The sequence below is a fragment of the Anarhichas minor genome, unplaced genomic scaffold (assembly GCF_050575085.1).
Source record: "Anarhichas minor isolate MPS153535 unplaced genomic scaffold, ASM5057508v1 ptg000028l, whole genome shotgun sequence".
NCBI classification, from domain to species: domain Eukaryota; kingdom Metazoa; phylum Chordata; class Actinopteri; order Perciformes; family Anarhichadidae; genus Anarhichas; species Anarhichas minor.
The window spans coordinates 6,589,896-6,614,563 of record NW_027466474.1 but is presented as its reverse complement, the minus strand read 5'-3'; the positions used below and the strand labels follow the sequence as shown (position 1 = coordinate 6,614,563).

General features: G+C 40.8%; 2 protein-coding genes across 4 annotated transcripts; one reads left to right on the top strand and one right to left on the bottom strand.

Annotated features, from left to right (window-relative positions):
- Nucleotides 1-730: 730 nt before the first annotated feature.
- LOC142962786 (sodium/potassium/calcium exchanger 3-like) lies at nt 731-9,575 on the top strand. The gene is made up of 17 exons (XM_076103433.1): nt 731-839; nt 1,086-1,187; nt 3,084-3,160; nt 3,295-3,369; nt 4,007-4,091; nt 4,969-5,072; nt 5,230-5,304; nt 5,701-5,726; nt 5,822-5,875; nt 5,999-6,135; nt 6,425-6,594; nt 7,689-7,950; nt 8,125-8,291; nt 8,391-8,505; nt 8,708-8,820; nt 9,144-9,209; nt 9,465-9,575. Exons 1-17 carry the CDS (start codon nt 731-733, stop codon nt 9,573-9,575), a joined length of 1,848 nt encoding a protein of 615 aa, XP_075959548.1.
- A 2,288-nt stretch (nt 9,576-11,863) lies between these two features.
- LOC142962664 (zinc finger protein ubi-d4-like) lies at nt 11,864-19,420 on the bottom strand. 3 transcript variants are annotated; one of them, XM_076103259.1, is made up of 11 exons: nt 19,365-19,420; nt 17,447-17,607; nt 17,105-17,260; nt 16,762-16,955; nt 16,441-16,533; nt 16,263-16,347; nt 15,728-15,862; nt 15,059-15,190; nt 14,807-14,919; nt 14,025-14,106; nt 11,864-13,600 (listed from the first exon to the last, which is right to left on the bottom strand). In XM_076103259.1, the coding sequence occupies exons 1-11, from the start codon at nt 19,394-19,396 to the stop codon at nt 13,515-13,517; spliced, it is 1,269 nt and encodes a 422-aa protein (XP_075959374.1). In that variant the 5' UTR covers nt 19,397-19,420; the 3' UTR covers nt 11,864-13,514. The 3 variants fall into 3 exon arrangements, with proteins under 3 accessions (XP_075959374.1, XP_075959375.1, XP_075959376.1); XM_076103260.1 differs by having other exon boundaries at nt 16,762-16,958; nt 17,153-17,260; XM_076103261.1 differs by having other exon boundaries at nt 17,153-17,260.
- Between the last annotated feature and the right edge of the window lie 5,248 nt (nt 19,421-24,668).

The window sequence follows — 24,668 nt, the reverse complement described above, 5'->3', positions numbered from 1 at the left end:
AATAAATCATTCAGTGTGCATATGAAGCCATGTGAGTATTGTATGAAGATCCACTTGAATAACGTGTAGCTAACACGAAGAGGTGACTTCTTAGTTATTTGGTGAGAACAGCCTCCCTGCCCAATTTAGAGGAATAGCTTAAGAGAACAGTCTGCCAATAGGACCATTGCTGACTTTTTTTAACCCATCAATTATTATCAGGTGAGTCTCGTAGTTTCACTACAACAGTATAAATGTTAACAATTACTTTTCACATTTTGAATTACATGCACCAGTGAAAGTGCATATTTGCGCCCAATGCCTTCCCGTCTCTCCAGTCGCCCCTCCCAGTTGAAGGCGCTCCCTGGTGGTCTTATCCATGACTTGAAAACACCCCCTCCCAGACGGAGAACCACTAAGTGGGGCTTCATATGTAGGGCAGAAGGAGAAGGAGATGACGGTCTGAATCGAGAGATGTTTTTTTATATCGGAGCTGGCTGATGATTTCATTGTGTGTCTGCTGGAGTTTGAGCTCGTGCGTGCGGATGCTGCGTCGGTGCTGAGATGCTGATGACAGGCCGAACCCGCCAGACATACTCCTGTATCGTGGATGGAGCCCAAAGCTAAAATAGCATATAAGATACATCGTAAAAACAAGGAGAGGCCAGTTTGATCCAGTCTGTTTTGAGGAGGACCGTGTAGCGGCGGAGGCGACATGTTCTGAGCGGAGAGCCGGAGGGCGTCTGTCGGGATGAAGGCACCGAGGAGACCGAGACAGACGCGTCTCCTCCCGCGGCTCTGCGTCTGTGGAGTCACTCTGCTCGCAGTCGCCTGGGTCTTCAACTTCAACGATGTTACAGGTGCTTCACAAGGAATACACACACATTCGTTACTTGTGTTGTCTTTAACATGCAAATAACATGATGTAAATGTTAGATTGCAGTAATATTAGCTTTTTACAACCATAGAATGTTTTAGCAGCACAGTAGACACAAATAAAAACGTTAAAGTTGGGCAAACTTACTGTATTTCTCAAACACTCAGATATACAGTATAGTGACTTATATATTTAGTTATGTATTTATATGTCAATCCCTATTTTTTAGGTTCCCACGCATCCACTGTGAATTATGACATCTCCTTGTCCAAGAGAGAGCTCATCCAGCAAGAAGAAGACAACAACAAGACTGACAGTATTTCTAGATCTGGTGAGACATTTAACCATGGGTGTGTGTGTATAAATACGTATGTGTGTGTGTGTACGAGATAAGGTGATTTCTTCTTTTTTATCCTTACAAAAATAGACCTACAGTCACTTGTGAGTGTGTTGAATTGGACTGGGGACCTTCAGGCCTAGATTTAAGTTTGGGTTTGGATATTCATGTCGTAAATACTGTGATGATTTTAGTAACACAAGTGTGTGCGTGTGTGAGAGCGTTGTGTTTAATCCAAGTCTATCTCCTCCGTGCATCAATCTATACCTCTCCGCTCCACCTCATCCATCAACACATCTTGATGTTTAAACACAGTTAGGCCTTTGAGGGGACCCGGTTGCTAGGAAACTGAATGCTGAGTTTGTGGTTGGATGGTCGTGGTGCATCTGGAGCTGTTCAAAGTGCCTCTGCCCCGTTCTAATGACCTGCTGTAGCCTCTCATCAGCAGTTCCTGCATCGCTTGTGTGGCGCTTGGATCCATTTGGCTGGTTTGAAAGACTGAGAGAGAAACAGTGACATCATCTTACGATCTGAGCGATGAAGAGATTTAGTTGCCAATTACAGATAATAAAGCTGCATGTGTTGAGCTAAAGAAAACTCCCTGTGGGGGAAACAGTACAGATTACACTTCAAGGCCTCAAAGACATTGTCTTCCTATTACCATATTACTATTTTCAAGAGTAGCATCTTGTTCTTGGTGATAAAAAAATATGAAAACTAAATCATAGTATCATTCAATATCTGTGTCTCCATCACCAAACATGATGCTTGTTCGCCTCTAACTGCACAATGTTGCCTCTGTGCAAGATCTCATCCACTTTAGTCACACTTGTTTAACTCACATGTTTGTTGCGGCGGTTTTATAAATCCTGACTCACAAGTAAATCTGAAAGTCACTTGGGAGGCAACTTTCCATGTTATTGTTGCTTTGAGCTGCCTCATAACAAAAGCTTCTTTTTTTTTTTATGGCGCAGTGAGTCGTGGCATTTGTTTGAGCTTCTTTGAAAGACGGTGCAGTCTAGCATAACACCTCTTCTCAGTTGGAAAGAGGGTGGCTGCAATGCACTGTCTAACTCACCCAAATTAGATGCCTTATAAGAAATATAGCGTACGCATCCGCAACGAGGCAGGATCAATACTACATCTGGTATTCCATTGGTTGGGGGCATTTTGACAGGGTTATTGCCCCCCAAAAGAAATCTATGAGCAGAGGAGAAATCTGAGAAATGATGTTTTACGAGCACACAGAAGCAGAAGAAGTGTGAGGAGAAGGGCTGAGGCGCATGAAATCTGTGCAGGCAATAATATATTGCCTGCACAGTATATCATTGTGCAGGCGTACAATAATATGCAAGTGTACAGTTTGAGCAGAATTCAAATTGCAAGCAGGGGCTATCTGAGAGTGAGGACCGGGTTTTAAAGGAAAGCATTACAAAATCTGAAGTGAAATCAATGAGTCATGCTCTCGAATTGAAAGACCACTCTCTTGATTAAAGATAAAAAGCTCCATAAACAACACATTTGAAGGCATATTCAACATTTTCCTATCACACTATATATAGGCTGATACAAAAATAATCCCATTTTTGCGTCAGCAAAGAGCCTTTGGGCCCCACATGGGAGTGTAACCCCCAGACAATAACAGTGTTCACTGTGTTCAGCCCATTCTCGTTGCCTCCCAGGTCGTCAAAGTGGTGGTATTTGACAAACAACGGGTTGTTAAATCGCTGTGTGTTGCAACACATCTTCTGATTTGAGAGGCTGGAAAATGTTTGCTTTGACTGATTCTTCTGGGATCAACCAATCGATCAATCCACTTATCGTTTCAGCTGCAGTTCAGGGATTTCCCTCCTTTTATACATCATTAGTGTCTGTGCGTCTCTTCTGCAGCTATCAGTGATTTTCCTGAAGACATCTTCACTCCAGAGCAGAGGAGACAGGGAGCGGTACTCCTTCATGTTCTCTGTGTGAGTATCGACTCTGCCCGAAAGCCAGAATTTGAAATGACGGAAGCTTCATTTTTTGTTGGATTAAACTCACAAACAGATATATAAGTTTATATAAGCCATATGGTCAATAACGTGTCTCCTGTATTTCACAGGCTATCTACATGTTTCATGCGCTGGCCATTGTGTGTGAATTTTACTTTGTGCCATCACTGGAAAAAGTATCAGAGGTATGAACTAAAGACACATCTAATACATACATAAATAAAAGCATGTGGGACTTATACTGTAGTTTGTCTACAATTAGATAGTTGATGTTGTCTCCGTGTTTTTTTTAGATAAACAGGGATTTTTAATGAAGCACCTGTTTATTTTTTTCCCCTCTTAATGTTTCAAGGATAAAGAGTTATTTTCTTACTGTCTTTATATCCCACGAAACAAAGTAAACCAACAATGCATTAGTCCAGATATATATCAGTACGTTCTGTCTTCCCCATCTGTCACAGATTACATACTCAGTTTATTTTTTTATCAAAAAAAATCACCTAAACAGTTATGCAGTCTAGTGTTGATTAAAAATGAATCAAAATGAGTAAATAGTGCATTTGTTGGGGACTATTTTCAAATGCGGATTAATATTCTTTTGGGTGATGTGGGACTGACTCAAATTAAATTCCAGAGCCATGTTCGTCTCTAGTGCAACAGTGTGGCTCATTTATGTGCTTTTAATCGTTTTTGGAGACTGTATCAGGCTTTGGATACACATAGTAGGATCAAAGCATTGATTTAGGGTTTGTTGACAGTAAGAAACATGTAGAATATCACCAGTTTCATCCTTTTAATCTGTCGAAACTCGTCTTCCTCCAGAACCTTCACCTCAGTCAGGATGTTGCTGGGGCAACCTTCATGGCAGCTGGGAGCTCCGCCCCCGAGCTCTTCACCTCTCTGATTGGTCAGTATGGACGCTCGTCTCATCGATTACTCACTCTAATGGGTCAGCCCAATGAGTGCTACATCAGTTCTCCAATTGAGTGCAATCACATCTTCACCTGGTTCAGACTGAGAGGAGTCGAGTGAATCAGACGCGCTGATTTAAAGCGTTAAGTAGATGTGAACAAAGATGGCGAGCAGAGCACGTTTCATTTTGCTTGATGGATTACTTCAGTGGCCAAGATGTTCTCACAAGTATTTTCTTCCAAATCAGTATTGATATATGTGGACTTAAATGTGAAAAAATACACTTTTGGTAGAAAAATCACAGAAATTTAGATTTTTCTTTCTTTAATCCAGGCTTTGGCATTGATGAAATCAAAGGTTTCCAGAGTGTTTGGAAGCTTTGGCCCAGATACAAAACAGACAGAAACCATCGCATCGACACAGGAACACTATGGGGGATATATCCTGAATACTACTTTCAATAGAAGACACAGATACAGTTTATTAAAACAGATATATTGTTGTAATTTGTAAGAATGAAACCTTTGCTTCTGAATCCATGTGGCTTAAGGACACTTTGTCATATATTGCCTCTTGCGTAATCTATTTTATTCTCAAAATAAGAAAGGCTGGCTTTCATAAGTATTGGAATGGCTTTAGGCAATATTGCAGTGAATATTCCACATGAGTAGCATAAGATGAAAGATATCCGCACAGCGTCTGGTTATGAACCCAAGATGCAATATTTCTGTTCAAGGGTGAGAGACATTATGTCTAACTTTAACACATTTATGTATGCTTGGGAAATACAATACAACATTTATTCATTTTCAGACAACCACATTTTTTCTGATGATTCATGGCTTCTTTTTTTCCCTGTTCCGTGTTCTTAGGGGTGTTTATCACGAAAGGAGACGTGGGTGTGGGAACTATCGTGGGATCAGCTGTCTTTAACATCCTGGTCATCATCGGCCTCTGTGGCATCTTCTCTGGACAGGTACAGCGAAAGCGAAAAGGAGGAATAATATCACTTTTTCAGACCTAAAAGCCAATGGATGTTTTTCAAGCTTTTTAAAAAAAAATATGATGACATCATCTCATCTCAATATGCTTGATTTCACGAATGAAAATGTACAATGTGTGTCTCTTTCCAGCCCATTTCTCTGAGCTGGTGGCCTTTGTTCCGTGATGCTGTCTTCTACATCCTGTCCATCGTGGTGCTTATCATGGTGAGAAATCCTCCAGTGTCCACAGACACCACCTACTTTAATTCCTACATTTATCACAAAAACGGTTTGTACGGATACTAGTGGAGAGAAACTACTCGCTCCATACAAAATTACAGCTTGATGGAACTGGACATTTGAGGCCAATATTCATTCATTATCCTATCAGTTGTAATATGCTTTTTTTTACATAAACACATAATCAAAACATTTTTTCATGAGGATCCTTTTAATTTGTTTAGTTTTAGAATTGTAACCAAGATGCGATGAGCTAATGCTAGTAACTTTATTAGCCGATATTTAGCTAATCAATCTTCTATTTTCCTTTGATGAGGTATGGAAAAAGTATATATATATTTTTTTAGATGTAATTAAAGTATATTTTAATTGTTTTTGCAGGTTATCTATGATGACAAAGTCCTGTGGTAAGCCTCTGTTGATTGGATATAATAGATTGGCAGTGTGACGAATGTATTCGTATTTATAAATATCTGTTGGTGTGTGTGTGTGCATGTTTCAGGTGGGAGACCATCATCCTGATGTCCATGTACGGACTATACATAATCATCATGAAGTGAGTCTCTTTTTATTCCTCTCACATTTACATCCTGCTGTAATCAAGCCACCACACTCTCTATACCTCCTGAAGACACGACATCTGTGTGTGGTGTGTGTGTGTGTGTGTGTGTGTGTGTAGGTTCAACAGATCTCTGTGCAGCCTGGTAGAGAGACACTGCACCAGGGCATGTCAACCATGTCTGAGTAGCCTGCGACGGACCACTGCAGTCGGAAATATTGGAGACTGTGACAACGACATGGTACCGCTGAAGCCAGGTGCTGGACCTTGTGTATGCACGTGTGAATGTGAACGTTCAAAACATGACAAAATGGCGCCTCGGTCTCTGAGCAGCATTCAGCAGACCCAGTGACACATTTAAGGCTGACAGTCAAACCCATTTTTGTTGCCCTGTGGATTTCCAACAGGCTGAAATAGAACGAGACCACATTGATGGACAAGATTTTTCTCCACTCTGTACTCTTTGTGTTCTTGTTTGTCTGCTGTCTTATTAAACGATCCTCTCTTTTCCACTGATATCTCCTGCTAACTTCCATCCACCCCCAGAATCATGTGTGGTGGCCGGCCAGGACTCAGGGGTGGTGATGGTGGATGAGATGCTGAACCTGCATCCCCACCAGCTCTCCTTCTCAGAGGCAAGCCTCCGCCTTCTCATCACCCCGCATTTCCCCCCTTTCACCCGCCTGCGCATGGCAGCACGCATGGTCATCAACGAGGTACACTGCACTTGCTTGCACCCTTCACATAACGTCAAGTTCCCCCGTGTTTTCGGCTAGGTTGGTGGGTATTTAAATGTGCATGTGCAGCATTTTAAAAAGCAACACATCACTGTCAAATAAGCAGGGTCATATTGGCCAAATTACAGTATATTTAATGAAGGAACACGGCACTCACGCTTGTGTACCTGAACTGCTCCAGCGGTTGTAAAGGCCTCTCTTAGTAGCTACTAACTACTTAATAGTGTCTTTACTAAATTGTGTTGCACCATTAAATCTTATATGACAAGTTGTAAAATAACGGCCCAAATTTTGTTTTCGGGGCCTTTGCTACGTTTAATTTCAACGTGTATATATTGAGAAATGTGTGTTTCAGAGTTAGTAGTATCCATACAGGTTACAATGAGTGGGAAATGCTGAACTAACTGACTGTTTTTATTCATAGCAGAAAGCAAAGCGTGGCATTATATGGACTTATTGAAAGAAACAGCCGATCTCAGTGATTTTTCAATCCTCCCACAATCTGCCATTATGAGAACTCTTTCAGCTTATCTCCACTTGTACTGAAAGAAAGGTCTGTGTGCGTTTAGAGGCTACCATTTCAGCTTGGTGGTGGTGGTGGTGTTTATGTTTTTAATTGCTATATGGATACTAATCACAGCGCAGCTTGTGCACAGGAGTTTTGCAGTTAGACAGAAAGATGAGATTGATTTTTTTTATGTCATATTATCAAACAACATCCTATTTGCTACCACAAAACAAACAAACACACAGACTGCTCCCGAATGCATAATATTAACCCACAAAAGCAGACAAGAACTCAATCTTCAAAATTGGCTTCCTCACTCTCTAGGCTCTCCTGCATGTGTGCTTGCCATTTCCAGTACCAAATTAAAGTGTGACTTCCCCTGCTGCCCCTGCTCTGTGCCATGCCCCAGATCGCTGCTTACCAAATCCGCTCTGGTGAATGTGAGGACATGCCTGGCTGTGCTACAGTCAGATTAAGTTCTTTCTCATTTCATTTTGATTTCTTCTCTTTTAATTTCCTTCTTTCTTTTCTCTGACTTAACCCTCACTCCCTCCCCACCCAACAGAGGCAGAGGCTGATTCGGTCCCAGGGGGGGCCGGAGGAGGGGGAAGCTTCGGGGGAGGAAGGTTTCGGTGCTAACGGGCCGTGGGGGAGGGAGAACGGGACGGCGTCGGAGGGAGACAGGCAGCCGCTTGAGGAAGATAAGGAGGGGGGTAAAGAGACCGGGGGGGAGACGGGCGGTGGAGTGCAGCCTAAAGAGGAGGAAGAGGAAGAGCAGGAGGAAGGAGAGGAGGAGAACACTCCTTTCCAACCCTTCGTCCTGCCAGGTGAGGGTGAATGAAATCAGACACTCACACATTAAAAAGCTCATTAAAAAGGGATGATACTAAGATTATCAAGCCATGCCACATGAATAAGTTTGGATGAATCTGTAATCTGTCCCTGTGGGGAAACTTGTGTGCACATGTGTGTGTGTGTGTGTGTTTTCATAATTCCTTCAGATGGTTGGTGTGTGCGTCTGAAGTGGCTGCTCTCTTGGCCCTTGAGCGTCCTGCTTCACTTCACCATCCCCAACTGTAACCTGCCGCAATGGGAGCGCTGGTACCTGCTCACCTTCCTGTCCTCCACGCTCTGGATAGCCATCTACTCTTACCTCATGGTCTGGATGGTAAGAAACACAGCAATGCACCAGCATGCTTGCGTGCACACACACACACACACACACACATAAATATACACAGCCTCTTCCCTCTGTGTCTCTGTCTAGGTGACCATAATCAGCTACACACTTGGAATTCCAGAAGTCATCATGGGCATCACGTTTCTGGCAGCCGGCACCAGTGTCCCGGACTGTATGGCAAGCCTCATTGTCGCCCGACAAGGTGTGTTTAAAGTGTCTCAGCACATATTTACATTGATGAATCATGTATACCACCTAGCTTTCTTACACATTTTACTATGTTACAAAACTAAATCGCATTCACAAGCACACTTTTGACAGAAAACTGACTGGATGTTATTTGAATGCCTTCGGACTTCTTAAATTTCACAAAGTTGTATTGTGTGTATGTCAAATCGTTGCAGGGATGGGCGACATGGCTGTGTCCAATTCCATTGGCAGTAATATCTTTGATGTGCTGCTGGGCCTGGGCTTCCCCTGGGCACTGAGGACTATCGTCGTCAGCTACGGATCAGTGGTAACCCCAAAAGTTTACCTGATTGATGTCTTATACAGCTGACTTGACCCATGATCTTAATAACATAACAATATCATATTGGTTATCCCGTCTCTCCCCCTTGTCAACTCTTGACTCATATATAAAAAAAATACTTTTATAAAATATATCTTATATCTGAATATTGCTCAGCATTTCAAAGAAGAAATGAAGATGCCTTTAAACGTGAATGTAGTGGAGGCCAAAATAAAGTAAATGACTGTATTGATGTATAGAACACCTTGGATGAACACAGATTGTATCATTTCTCAACATGTTAATGCTTTGTCATCTCTGTTTTTTAGGTGACAATCAACAGCAAAGGCCTGGTATACTCAGTGATTCTTCTGTTGGCCTCCGTCATACTCACTGTGAGTTAGATCCCCGTCCTTTCTGATCATTGTTGTTCAAATTCAGTTAAATCATCTTATTTCTTAGATTGTAACATGAGTAAACAAAGTCTGCACCAACATCTGTTGCCTGTTTTTCTTCACCAATCATTTCGTCTTGTATTTTTCCTGTCTAGGCCTGAGTGCCCTTGTCTCTGTTTTCAAACTCAGAGAATTATATTTCGGGCAGTGCAAAGGAAATGAAGCTCTCTGTCTGTCCGTCCATTACTTTCTCAGGTCCTGTGTGTCCATCTGAACAGCTGGAGGTTGGACCGCAGGCTGGGACTCTGTCTCATACTGCTCTACGCCATCTTCCTCCTCTGCGCCGTCGGCTTCGAGAGTTTGTAAAGGACATGCACCCTCCCCATGCACACTCACGTACGGACGGATGAATTTTCATTTCACATGTTTGAGCAGTGTTACTTCGACACCGGCTGCCTAAAAAGCTACATTGTTTACCTTTGATAAACAAGTATTTTACATGGTTTTGTACCTCCAGCCCAGATTTTGTGTAATCAGACCCAACTGGTCTCACAAACAAATTTATAAAGTATTGTATTTGTATTCTGAAACAAATATTGTATAAGAAACCCCAATGTGTGTAACTTATTCATATGCTATGACTGCCACGAGTAACCTCAATGACCAGATGATTACACATATACAGTTATGTAGTTGCTTCTCAGTGCTTGAAGTTATTTTATGTAAAGTTTAATGTTGAGTTTCACGCCTTTGTGTCTGTGGTTGTAACCAGCAAAGCATGGCTGATCATCACGCTCCAGATAATTGCACAAAGCCGCTGTTGTCTTGCCCCCCCCCCCCCCTCCCCTCGCTTTCCTCAAAGCTTCTCAGCACAGAGGTGGTATTTCTGTGCTGGAATGAAGGCAATGTGTTTGTGAATGTCTGTGTTTGGAGAGAGTCCTTGAGTGTGTGTTGAGTGAAATAAAATATTGTGTTCTGTGAGGTTTTGCTTTTGTCTTCTGTAAATTACATACACTATGAAATGTGTCTTGTATTTAACAACCAAATTAAAGGAAAACAAATAACATGTAAGGCATACGCAGTGAACCCTAACCCCAAGGGGGGTCTAGATAGAAAATCTTTGAAACTTACAGATGAACAGTGAAATCCAAAAGTGTACACATGAACAAAATGTCTTTTTCATCTCACTTCCACATTAAAATGCTGAGCTAGGTTAGTTAGCAGCACAAGCATTAACATACTATCCTATGACTTTTTTAGGACTTTTTTTCGACATACTATATTTTGACTTTTATAACTATGACTTTTTAATTACTTATTTCGACATACTATACCCTGGCTTTTTTATGACTTAACTAGAAAATGAGTATAACTTTTATGATTTTTTTCAAAATAACATACGATGATTTGTTTTTTTCCACATACAATTACTTTTTTATGAATTTTTTCAACATATTACACCATAAGTTATTTCATGAGATTTTGACGACATGCTATATACTATGACTTTTTTCATGAGATTTTGACATCATACTATACTTTTTCTTGACATTTTTTATACATTTTTTGACAGGCTATACTAGGATTTATTTATGACTTTTTTAGACTTCCTATACCATCTTTTTTTTATTATATACAATATTATGACTTCTTTCGACATGCTAAACTACTCATTTATGATTTTTTATGGCACTTTTATGGCATACTATACTACTAGTTTTTCAGAAGTTGTATATACGTTTATTGTGGTTACGCCACAGATATTAATAATTGTTCCAAATGTGGAGCACAGTGCTTGCTATCAATATAATTCATGGGATGAAAATACAAGTTCTGTGGTTTTAGGAAATGGTGCAATAGTATAACATGGTGCGTTTACAGACTATTGTAATGTAGTTCGGAGACACAGAGCTATTACCTTTAGTACTTCAGCACTGTGGACAGCTACACCGCCTTCAGCTGGCTGGGTACAGGGAGCTGTCCAGGTGCTGAAGCCGGGACACACGCATTATAAACATCGATCATCCAACTGTCTTGACACATAACGAATGGTCATTGCACTCTGTATGCTGACTGCATACATTATACAATATATAACATATTCTACTTCTTATAGTACACCATTTTTGCTCTTAGTATAGAAAGAATCTGTTCTGTACCATCAAGAAATGTTACAATAGGTGTACCAGCGGATAGTCTTGAACCTCAAGATGCTTTTCCAAAGATTTCATATTTATATTTCTGTTTTCGTTGAGGGTTGTCAATCACCATCCATTTTAAGAAACATTTCACAGCTGTGAATAACCGCTCCATTTCCTGTGTTTGTCACATTTTCCTGTGTGAACAGCCTTGGTACTTAAGAATTGCTTAAAATGAGTTGGTAGTGTGGATGTACACAAACCAAGCCCCCCCACCACAGAAGCAACACAATACGTTAACACCAAGTAATCTGCAGTGCAGACGGCTATGACTTATGAGAAAGGACTAGTGGAAAAGGTAATAATAAGATGTAGTATAATTCTATGTAAAAGTAAATATTTGCAGCAGCACATCTCTTCTGTTTTGAGTTGAAGGAAATCAAAATGTATGTCAACTACATTATGCAATTCCAGCAGGAAAATATGTATTATTGTGTAAAACAAATACAACGAGCATGTAATTCAAAGTGATTTTATTTCAGTCAGGCTAAATTGGCTTTGATACCAAAGAAATGTAAAAAATAAAAATAGTACAACAAAGTACATCATTTTACAAATACTCATAATGGAGGTCTGACATATCAGAATAATCAAATAAATTCAAACATGTCACAGTCATAACAAAAATAGAAAAAGTCAATACAGTACATAGAATGCATTAGGAGCTATATTGAAGTGTTTGCTATACCATAGACTTTACAAAATTCTACTAGAAAAAACTCCCCAATACCAATGGAATATCAGGTAATATAAAATGTAAAAAAAAGAAAAAAGGCACAACAAAAAAGAAACATTTGTGGTGTGAGTGTGTGTGTGCATTCATACAGGTGCAATCTGCATGCAAATCTGCCTCAGTGTGACAAATGATGAAAGCAGCTACGTCTATAAATGATTCTGTGTCATCAGTTTAACAGCAGATGTTGACTTGTGAAGGATGATGTCACTGCAAAACTGTTTTCAAAGCTAGCACAAAACATCTTTGAGAAAAGGATGCACCTTTATGTTTACTAGTTTCCTGTATTGATCAGTTTCCTCCAAAAAAGGAAAAAGAACTATCTGACTTATTAAAAGCCATGTTTTTCAAAATAAGAGAATGTTAGCTCTGTCTGCTGGAGAAATAACATTGAAGACAGGCATTTCACTAAATGCTTCTGAGCCCAACTTACATTATTATGTTCTGTTGTATAGTGTTTGCTTAAAGTAACTGATCAAACCAGTAACAGAATCAAAGACGATAAGTTGGTTTTGGTGCAACCCTAAAGAAGCAAGGCCAAAGATGTTGTGCTAACAGCTTAACGAGTCAAAGCCAAAGTTTTTTGTTGGGAAAAAATGAAGACTTTTTTTTTTACCATCTTTGTCCCACTGATTTAAAATGAAACAAAGATGGCTGACGTGATTATGATAAACTCCATGGGTAATTGTTGTGTGCATTTCTTACGATGGTGGACCTTGGCAATGACACCTCTTTAACAGATTTACGCTCCAATGGATCAGACAAAAGTACACAAACAAATGCCACTACAAAAGTCCACTAGTAACCAGAACAATAACAATAGTAGTAATAATAATAATAATAATAATATTCCTCGACCGTATAAGTGGTGATTTTTTTTATCTTTCTCCCGCATTCAGGGAGTAAAAATAGATATTTTGGCAGAAAAAAAACTGTGTTGTCTTGACAGTCCACGCTGTGTCTTTGAGTGTGAAAGCGTGCAGATCATTAGCTGTGAGGCTAACCCGTTTGCTCCTGGGAGCTCCCATGGAGACAGCGGTTACTGCATGCTCTCCGTCTCTGTATCTAGTGTGTGTGTGTGTGTGTGTGTGTGTGTGTAACAGTCCAGAAGAGAGTGTGTGTCTATACTGTATATACTCACAATATGTATGTGTTTGATGGCAAGCCGCGGGCGTTTTGCAGGCAGGTTGGTAGTGATAGTTTGATTCCCATGTTGACTGATCCCTGATCCCCCCCCCCTCCCTGACTCTGTAGATATTAAGACTTCTAAAGCTGATCTGCGATCTGGCTCAGCTACATCTGGACAGAGCCTGGTGCTCTGGACTGAGAGGAGGTCAGATGTTGCCATCGGGGGCGGGACTTGTTGATATGATGTCACTCCGGGGTGGAGCTCTGGTTCTGCTGGTATATGGAGGCTTTGTCCTTCAACAGAACCAGGCACAGGTGGCAGCTCCAGCTCCCTGTACACAATATAAACACAGTGAGGCCAGGTTTACTCCTAAATAGACTCAACAAATAAATACGCTTGACTGATAGTGTATTTCTACACCAGTGGTTGCATTTAATCAAATCATGATAACGTTATAATTTACCTTCGTCAATGCTTTTTACTGAGCAGAGCTGAACGCATCATAATGGAACCTCGGTACGTTAGCGCATTACTGCCAAAATTACTAACATTAGCTCTGCTCCTCTCGATTTCAACATGGATTTATCAGTGATCAACGACTAAAAAGCACTAATGCCGATCACCCGATTGCATATTTTTACTGAATATCAGCCGTTAATAACCGGCAGTAAAACTGGCCTTCAACCAAGTGATGACATCAGGTATGTATAACAACATGTCCTTCGAGTCGGTTAACTTCTGCAGTATCAGCTTACCCTCCGGTGGTTCAGTCATGGGGGGACTTAGACAGTACATGTGGTAGCCTCGGTCACAGTCATCACAGAACAGCAGTTGGTCCTACAAAAACACAACATCCTGTTCAGTCCACTGATTAGACAGGAAGAGAACATCAGACAAGCGAGGAAGGGAGACCGTTGTGTTCGTGATGAAAACTCTGGCTGAGAGCTGCAGTGCTTGTGATAATTAACTTAACGATTCTGAATTTCATTGTATTCTAAAATGTAGACATTTCATTTTCACTTACAATAACTAATTTCCTTATATTTCAGGAGTCTGGTGTACAATCTTGGGTGCAGTTTTACAATGAAAACGAGATTGAAATCTTGTAGTGGCAGTGAAGGGATGGTGCAATATTTAGCATATCCAACTAGTCTGTATTTCTGTTGGCAACCAACTTGCTGTAATCTTGTTGCCGATTTTGCTTCATGTTTAACAGTCACATGGCCAGATATTAATCAGACCTACATCAGTAACGTTCGACAACTAAATCAGTAAACAAGGCAAGTGAGAGACACTGACAATATGTCCATAAACTTTAGAAAAAGCACCATTTTCTCTCCATTTCTGCCCTCTGTCCAAACTAACGCTGTATTAAAGCAAAGCGTAGGTGATCACAGAGAGCGGAAAGTGGGCTAGCCAGTGTTTCCTTCATGTCAGCTGCATGTATACATGTGTGCATGCATGCATACATGACCTGCAGGAAGGACGAGACAAGGGAGAAATGTTGTCAAGTGTGTATACATAAAAAGGGGCTTACATCATTCTCTGAGGTGCCGCAAACATTGCAGCACTTGCACTCTATGCACTGCCAGCGGTAGGTCTTCACTGCCGCCATCATCACTGGCGTGAACTGCAAGCATGTCGGGTGGCCTGCCGGAAGGAGAGGACGTGGGAGAGATGTTGTCACGGAAGAAGCAAGAACAGAAAACTTGACAGGCATAGCAACAGTAACTATTGGGCACTGAGTGAACAGTCAATTAGTAATGAGAGAGACATGTCCAGGTCATACCTGAGCGTCCACAGTCGGAGCAGGACACCAGCCCCTCTGATTGGCCAGTCTTCTGGTTTAAAGTGGAGTCTCCCAGACAGAAGTCACAGTAATCGTTGGGCAGTGCCAGCCCATTGGGACCCTTCTTAGTAGCTGAGAGGAGAACGAGTGAAGAAACCATTCAGTGCACCTTAAAACACTCTAAATTGAGGATGAATACCACTATCTTCTTCCAGATGAACATGTAGCTGTTGGTCTGACGGTAGTAAAATGCAGATTATAAATTAAATATTTTAAACTTTAAAGCAGAGACAAACTTGTTCATGCTCATGATCCAAACACATGAATGACTGACAACTGACAAAACACACGTGTTGAATGGATTTGCTAACACGATGTTGGGTGCACAAAAGAAAACAGCAATGCGATGGATATGTTGGAGGAAAAAAATTAAAAATATGAATGATATGCTTAAAAAAGAAGACAGGAATCCCAACTGTGCAAGCATGTTTCAGTCAGGAACACCGAGTCTAATCCCAAACGTGGGATTTAAAAACATGAAAATCAAAAAGTGAAAAAAGGTGTAAAACAAAATAATATAAAAAGATAAAAGAATGAGAGAGAGACTTCCCTTGTACAAACACACACATGCTCTCTCTGTCTCTCTCTCAGCACTAGAGAGTGACTCACTCTTCTGCTCCTCAGGCTGGCGAGGAGTGGGTGGTGCCTCGATCTCCTCGCGGTCCTCGCCCTCCTCTTCGGCCAGGTGAGAGTGTGTATAGTGGTAGCTCAGTCCAGGGCGGTTCTTGTAGCGCTTCCCACAGACTGACACACACACACACACACACACACACGGTCATACAAAAGTGTTACAGTGATGGCGGCTAATTCTAACTACCGTCCAAAAAAAGGCCCAAGATTGAACCACAAAACTATGCCGCTAACGTGCTAGTAGGCAATTCATACAGCGGAGGTGAGCATTTGCACAGTTTGATGTGGCCAGCAGGAAGTTACAGAGCACACACGGAGCGGCATCTCAGGAAGACAAAAACAATGCATTTGGACGTTTTACATTTCTATGCTGTCAAACTTAAGTTCCAGACGGGGTCTTTCACATCGCACCATGCATGGCAAAGGGCTCGTTCTTGTCTTTCAGGGTAAAATGCAAAAGCCTCTCTTGCTGACATGCATGACACACATGGACATTGCATTGAAAGAAACTCACTGTCGCAGGCGTACGGTTTTTCCCTCTCCTCCAGTGCTGCAGCCGCAGCCTCTTGTTTCTTCTTGCCGTTCTTGTCGCTGCGCCCCTATAGAACCCATTCAACAGTTGACACGTTTTGTACACTACTGAAACATCAATCCCACGGGGAACTGACTCCAGAAAAAGATGAGGCACTTACCTTGGACTTGCTCTTGCCTCGTCTCTTCGGGGTCTCATCCTCAAAGTCTTCATCATCCAGGTCGTCCAAGTAGTCGTCGTGGTCCAAGACTCTCTGCAGTAAGAAGGTTCTGGATTAGATCTCACTGTATTGAATTTAGGAACTCTTCATTACAGTACTTTCCTAACATTTAGAGTTCAATGCTTGGGAAGACCTTGTAATACAATCTAAATCCATTCCTGTTCTTTGTCCTGTGCTCTAGCAACAACCTTGTCATACAAGTTACTGAATAGCAGTTGCATTGGCAGAAAACAAGAGTGTTAAACCGGCTTTGAGCTTCACCTTGCGGATACGCCCAGAGGACGTGTGAGTGGTCGCCGAGGTGGCCGGAGGCTCCACAGCTGCCGAGTCATCCTCGGGGCCTCGAATGTCCGACACCCCGCTCCTCCTGTCAAGGGGCTCCCCCTTCAGTAGGGCCTCCAGACTGCTGCCATCCACTGCCCCCAACGCGTCACGCTTCAGATTCACCTCCACATCTGCTGAACACACACCAAGCAAAACGGTAAAACATGCATTGCCATGATATGAACACAGAACCAGACAGAGGACCCTCCTGTGACAATTAAATACGAACAGATATTTACTAAATATATTTACAAAGTTCTACGAGGATGAATGAACCCACGTGACTGTTTTTGTGATGGGAGACAGGATGTTCCACCAATAGTGATACCTGCTTTGAGAGGCGGGAAGGCCAAGCGGGGGTCCTCCGGGGGATGAGAGCGGCGTTTCTTTCTCCAGCGACGGGCTGGGTAAGTGTACAGCTGCCCCGGAGCGACACCTGATGACACACAGAACCGCACATATAGAAGAAGCAGCAGGCGGAGTATGTTTCGGTGTGATCTGTGGCACTTATAACTCCCCTTTTGTGTATTGAACGGTGTGTTTTTTGTACAGATAGCATGCTAAAAGTACAGTGCAAATTTAAATGGCAGTATTAAATTATCATTCCACACTCATTATATACCTGCACTCCGGTGTCTCTTCTCCATCCAGATGTAACAGTTGGACTGGGCGACACCAGTCTGAGAGTCCAGGAAAGGCATGAGGATGCTGCGCTCAGCACACAAGCGAGCGTTGTAACTATGACACTGCTCCATGGCGTCTCTGTAATACTGCTCTCCCAGCCTGGAGTGAGAAAGTTGAACACCGATAAGTCAAATAACACAGATTACGATAATAATAATCATTGATGGATAAATATTGCAAATTAAGCTTTAAAATAATAAAACAGTGTAAATGAAACACAGTTGAGCTACAATGTAATGTATGCAAGTAGTATCTATAACTGTCTCTGCATTCTCACACGTATGCAATCCACACTATCTTTACAATTTTAAAATGGCCTTGTTGTGTTCAAGTTTTATTTCTTTTTCTGGAGCTCTCAAATGCATCGAATTCAAGACTGTCTTCTTCATCAAGATTACCGTCTTTTTTTTTTTTTTTTAAGAAACAATTACCAAGGCATGCACTTAGTGAGACATTTCTCAATTAAAATATAAACTTTTAATTCCCCTCAGGGCAAACAACTAGGTAACACTGTTTTTACTTAAATAAATATCTTTCTAACAATTTCTTGCTACAAATCTGCCAACATACAAACAGATAATTATATAGATGCAATAAGCCAATATCAGCCTGGCCAACACTACACTTAAGTGAAAAGGAGACACATTCACAATGAAAGTTATGTTCACATGAAAACACATTTTCTTGAATGGTTATGTGTCGCAGTAACCTAAACTATGTGATCACACACACACACTGCACCGGATCATCTCCATGTTCCCAGGGCATGTGTGTCTTGTGATATAAACTAACATTATAAAGGGATTAGTAAGAGCCATCTTTGCTGTTGAAAATGCAAAAGAATGATGGGGGCGGATGCTTCAAATGCAGTTTAAATGGTAAAAGTCTGTTGAGCCACTGTGGGGATATAAATGTGAGTGCAACACCAGTAGGCTATACACTTTGGGTGATTTTAATACATTGACCCAGAAAAACTTAAAAAAATTAAAGTGAACAATTGACCACGTTGCTGAGAACATAAAAACCGTCTGAAGGGTCTCCTTTGTGTGTTAACTTATATTAAGACAGTATTAAGCTGTCATCACTGCAGTGTTTCTAGACAACCGACTGTTACTTTGTGTGCATGTAGAAGCGTAATTCATGACTCTCACTTCCACCACTTTGATATTTCTATCCTTTAACATGATCACACATTATAATAGGGCAGCCATTTTCGTTGTAACGCAACTAGAATGAATAATCACCATATGGTGAACGAGTGAGTGCCGCCGTTCCTCACAAATACAGCATTTGTTCTCGAACCAATCTGTCGCATTGTAATAAGCAGCCTGCTCTCAGGACTGTACTATCGCTACATGTATTAACAGCAAGCACACATCGACGAAGCCTGGCTTCACTACAACGCACAACAACATCAGTACCGATGGACGGACGTCAGAACAAAAGGTTGATTGTTAGCAAGCCTCTCGTCACAACAAAGCACCCGCCAACCTGACAGGTTACTGCTAAAATAACGCTCTTATTTACCTGCAGGCGGCTGGCTAGCAACAGTTCGGATATATTGTGTGCAAACCCACCTTAAACATACCCATGTGGCTATGTTAGAAAGAAGTAATGACTAAATTACGGCTCCACAATGGGTTCGCCTCAAGTCTATTTGCCCACAGCTAACAAGCTAACATTAGCTCAGTGTAACGATATTCTCTCGGGACAAACATTGTACTGAAGATTAAGGATGCGATGTTTAACGCTAAAGTTTTCAGCACCCTGTAGTAACATGATGATTGATCAATTTATAGATTCAACTCTGTCTGGCTGCTCGTTTTATTCTCACAACAAATAAAAGGTAAACTTACACTTTCACAACACTGTCGACGGCCGCCGCCATGTTTGCTTATTGCGGTTGTGTAAAGTGCCACTGCGCCTGCGCATGGACGTTAGTAACCGTTACCGCCTCCTCAGGTGAAAAACATGAAGTGCCCTTTAAACAGACTGCATATATCAATTCAGCAGACACTCCACTTTCACTAACAATAAGATACTTATTTTGATCAGACGATATTTAACAAACTCAATCTTTCACCTCGTTGATCAACTTTTCTTTTTCATTAAAATCTCTTAACTTTTTTTCACAGACATAAGGCCCAAACGTGTTGAAAGTGATAACTGACGCCAATTGATGCACTGCAGGCATCTGATTTCAGATGCCAACACTACAGGACAGACAGTATTTTATGAAAAGGTGCTATTCAGGCGTATTTTTGTATATTACAGATACCCATTCATCTTTTAACTTGATTTTAAAGGCCCAAACGCACTGAATGCAATATTTGGCGCACCTAACGCTTTTGGTGCTTGTTCAGCCGTTTAAAACAATAGGTGTACTACAAAACTCCCGCTTCAGATGCTTTCAGTGCATTTGGGACTATATAATTGCTCAATCAGTGTCTAAAAACCAAACAATCAAATTCAAAATTGTCACTACCATTGTCAAGGCTGGATTACCAATCTTCCAAAGTGGGCAACTGCACAGCACGCCACATCATCAGGGGCCCCAAATGTACCAATTCACTGTTCAGTTGTTGTTGGTTATTGAAATACTTGTAAAGTTGTTGGAGAATGTGCACCACTAAATAACAGTATCAATTGGTCCCTAGCTCTAGGCAAAATGTGGTCACAATGTGAGACCAGGTTTAACTTGAATTCATCATTCATGAACCTATTGAAGCTAGTGTTTGATACTAGAAATCTAGTTATTGAAGCTATTTAGATACTAGCTAGTGTCGGTAGCTCTGAGACTTTAGGTATCAATCAGCCCAACAGTCCTCATACCTTTGAATTGGTTAGGAATAAAGACACAATTCCACAATTGATTACTAACACAAGCAGTAAAAACACAGCAGAAATATAACCAGCAACACACATACATAAACAAAGCCCTTATAAAAATGACAAAACATAAGACCAGCACCATAAAAACCAGGAGACATACAATGTAATGAAGCTGCCATCTTGAGCTGTGTAGTGTATACTGATGGGACTTCGGAGGCAACAAAGGCCAAGGGCCCCAAACACTTAAGATAAGATAAGATAAGATAAAATAAGATAAGATAAGAGAAGATAATCCTTTATTAGTCCCGCAGTGCGACCATGACCTACTACACCAGACCTGGGCATTGTATGGCCGTCGCCGACCGGAACCGCGGGACGTCAATGAGAAATTAGGAATAAAACGTAAATAAGTGCAGCCTACATCATGCATGGAATACTGCTGCATTGCTTTTATTTTGAAGGCGACTGTTTCCGTTTTTTTTCTCAATTTACTACGTTAGTATGTTCGTGTATGTGCTCGAGCAGCAGCGTCACTGCAATCCCATTAATAGTATTGTGGAACCTGGCCGGTGTATTTGGCCCGATTCTGGGGCGTAATTCATCCCGAGTCGGCAACCGGACTCTGCCTGACGTGTTTCTTCTGGCATGCCGAGTTTACGCCAGAGTTGAGCCAGAGTTGGGCCAGGTCATTTTGGCTACCTGAGATGTGTTGGTGATGCAGAGCTGCACGGACATCTGAGGCTTTGCTAGCTAAGCTGCAAAAGCAACATGCTCAGAAGATGATCGTTCTCCTTGGATCGACATACATATGTGAACAAACACTCTCCGTGATGAAGTTGAACAAATCCAGATCCAGATCCTCTCTCACTGACGATCACCTGTCAGCTGTCCTTCACATCTCCACCTCAGACATTCAACCTGCCTTCAGAGCACTCGTTCAAGCCCAACACAGACTAGATTTCTCCCACAGAACGGAAACACTGAAAAGGAGGTAATTGGACTACAAACAACAGTAATAAAAGTACTAATTTTGCAGAAACATGATCCCTGTCGGTGTTTTACTATTATATATGGATATTATGGATATTTGTTTGGACCATTATTCCTGCTGCAGATGTTTATGGTGGAGGTCATTTTAACTCCTTTATACTTTTGAAAAATAATAATGTACAAAGTAACTAACTAAAGCTGTCAGACAAGAGTGGAGTAAAAAGTACAAAGTTTATTAATAAAATGGAAACACTCTATAGTAAAGTACCTTGAATTTGTACAAATATACTTAGTTACGTTCCACCACTGATCATAATATTTACTCTTACCACTCACAGCTTATCAAAACCATACAATTTACTTTTTATAAAGAGGTGGAATAATATAGAGCAGGATCGAGTTCAGTCTATTGGTCCGGCCCTCCACAACAGTCCTTGTTTCTCATGTGGCCCCTTGGGAAAAATAATTGCCCACCCCTGTAGCTACTACACCCCAAATCTAAAGCCATTAAGAAAATGGTGCAGTTTTCGTTGTCAGCCCAAAAAGCCAATACATATTTATGTTGTTGTTATTTAATGAATTGAATTGAAACCAAATCCTCCAGCCGTGGATAAATGCTTATGACTTTTGCCCAGACATAATCATGAGCCTTTGCTGACTGGACAAACACACCACTGTCGACTTGGGCTGTCAATTTTGCTTCCAATTTCCACTACTGGAAATAAATGGCAGCTGTTGGTGTGAAAACTTTTATCAAAACCCCTGCAGTTGCATGAATGTGTTTCATTTATTATCAACCTTGCCTCATATTAAATGTCTGGGTATGGAAAGGTAAAAATAATTGTATTTTGTGTTTAAGTATGTTTTTGTCTTTTCCTCAAAAAGTTGCAAAATGTCTTAAATTCAAATTACACTTCAGTCAGTAATTTATTTTAGGTTTAAATCATGATATTTAAATGTTGATATCAGCTGTTTTTAAGTGGAAAATAGTGGCAGCAATTTTTCCTCTCTGGGTCAAAGCGTTCAATTATCACCGCTTCTACTTCACTGTCTGTTTTCTAAACCTTTGCTCTCGCCTTCAGAACCAATAGTCACACAATTCATTGCATTGCGTCCACAGTTCGAAACACAATCTAGCAATAACAAGCATTATGATACAATGTGATAATGTAGTGAAAAATCTCATTGTTTATGTCTTCCCATAGGCGCCGCAGAACACTGTAAGCCAAAACAACCACACACAAGAGGAGTTTGTTCCCAGTTAAACAGTTTAATCAGTCAAGTCTCCAAAGTTTCTAAAACCAAAATATCCACTGCTGCTTTTATAGACTATAATTAATACGTACATATCATCTGTCACTGTCATTTTAAATCCTACTCGCTGTATATACAGAATATAGACATCTTTATTTGTACATGCTGTACAGAATCATCCAGTCCATTTATGTTATTTCATTCTGTATTAATATTACTTTTTTCATTTACAATTTACAGAACACTTGACTCATATATAGATGTTTTATTTCCTATTTTATTCTTGGTTATCGGTGCTTTTTATACATATTTGTATAATATGTACTGTATATTTACACCTATTTTTCATTACTTGTGAACATCACAGTCCTGTCTATCTTTACATTTATCTGTTTATAGCTGTCCCTGTCCCTAGCTGTTATTTCTAGTTCGGTGTAAGTACATTATGAGAGATGCATGAAAACAGAGTCAAACTTGTTGTGCACACATACTTGGTCAATAAAGCCAATAAAGTACAAGAAGCCAGTACTTTGTAAACTATTTTTTATGAAGAATTCACCTTCAAACACTAATGTATTTGCAGTAGGCTATAGGCAGCAGTCAGGATTGCATTGATGTATCTGATATTCTTTCCTACATTTTTGAAAGATGTCTTGTCTGTCATAAGTTGATGGTGTCTTAACATGTCTTCAGATTCATAAATAGTATACTAATCGTTTTTCCTTGTAAATGGTTTAATGGAAAGCAGCTTGAAGGAGCTAGATATATAAAACATAATTAATTGCTCAGTTGACTCTTATCAAGTACCCAATAATAGTCTCACCTCCCCCTTTAAGAAGGGTATATGAGGGCTCATGTGACAGAGAGAGAGAGACAGGCAAACAGAGTGGAGAAGTGAAGAAGACAGTCCTAGATGAACCCATTCACACAGACAGTCGACCAAACGTTCAGCAGGCTGGTGAGTAAACCAGAGACATTGCAGTCAACAGAAAGCTCTAACTGCTGCTTTCTAAATTTGAACTTGCAGCTGAATTTTGAATTGAACTTAGTTTGTTAGCAAATGTTTGACAACATTAATCTGACTGTGAGACAGTAAACATATACTTTAGATAACATTACTGAGGACAACCCAGTGAGTAGTGCTGAAGTGAAAGTGTATAATGTTAATTGTGAGGTAACGTTAGGCTACTTTTACTGGGATTGATCCATTTTGTGCTACTTGAGATTATTCTGTAAGTACACTTAATTTCTGTGGACAATATTGTAAAATTTTTTAAACTATTTTACATATAGTTAGGCCTACTACTTAACAGATTTTAAAAGGTAAAATATATAGGTCTTAAGCTGGACCCTCACCTGAAATTTGACTATCATGTTAAAAAAAATGAGTAGATCTAATCAGGGACTGTCTAACATTTGATGCAGCCAAAATATATATATACGCACACAATGATTTTCTCATACCTCAGTCACTGTATTATGCAGTGGCGGGCCGTGCATTTTATACCTAGGCCTTCACTGCTGTCCTGCAGCTGACATACCACCTTATAACCACATGATGGCACCACAGCTAATATTCGTTTCTAAGGCTGTATCTATGTACGTATTCATATTAAACCGTTCGGTACGAGGCTTACAATACGTTTGAATAATACTAGACTAGAGCATTTGGAAAATGCAGAAGCTTAAATTCAGGAAAATATAATGTTTTCTGCGCTCATGTAGGACAGCGGTTCTCAGCTGGTCTGGCTATGGGACCCACCATCATTCCTTAATGACAAGCCGCGGCCCAAAGATATCATCTTATGATTTTACTTTCACAATGTACTGCTCTGCAATGTCTTCCCTCGTCTCAGCCCCCTGTGTCACGGTGTGTGGTACGTCTCACTCAGTCAGAATGCCCATATTTGATTGGCTGAGCTGCATCACGTGATGTGATTCACAACGCCGACTAAGCCTCTGCTGTTAAGTTTCGTTTCACGATAGTCACGTGCTCGCCCACTGACCAATCACAGCCCACGCTGTACCTCACTGCAGAGCTGCACATCGAAACTGAGCTGCACGTAATGCTGACGTAGCTATAG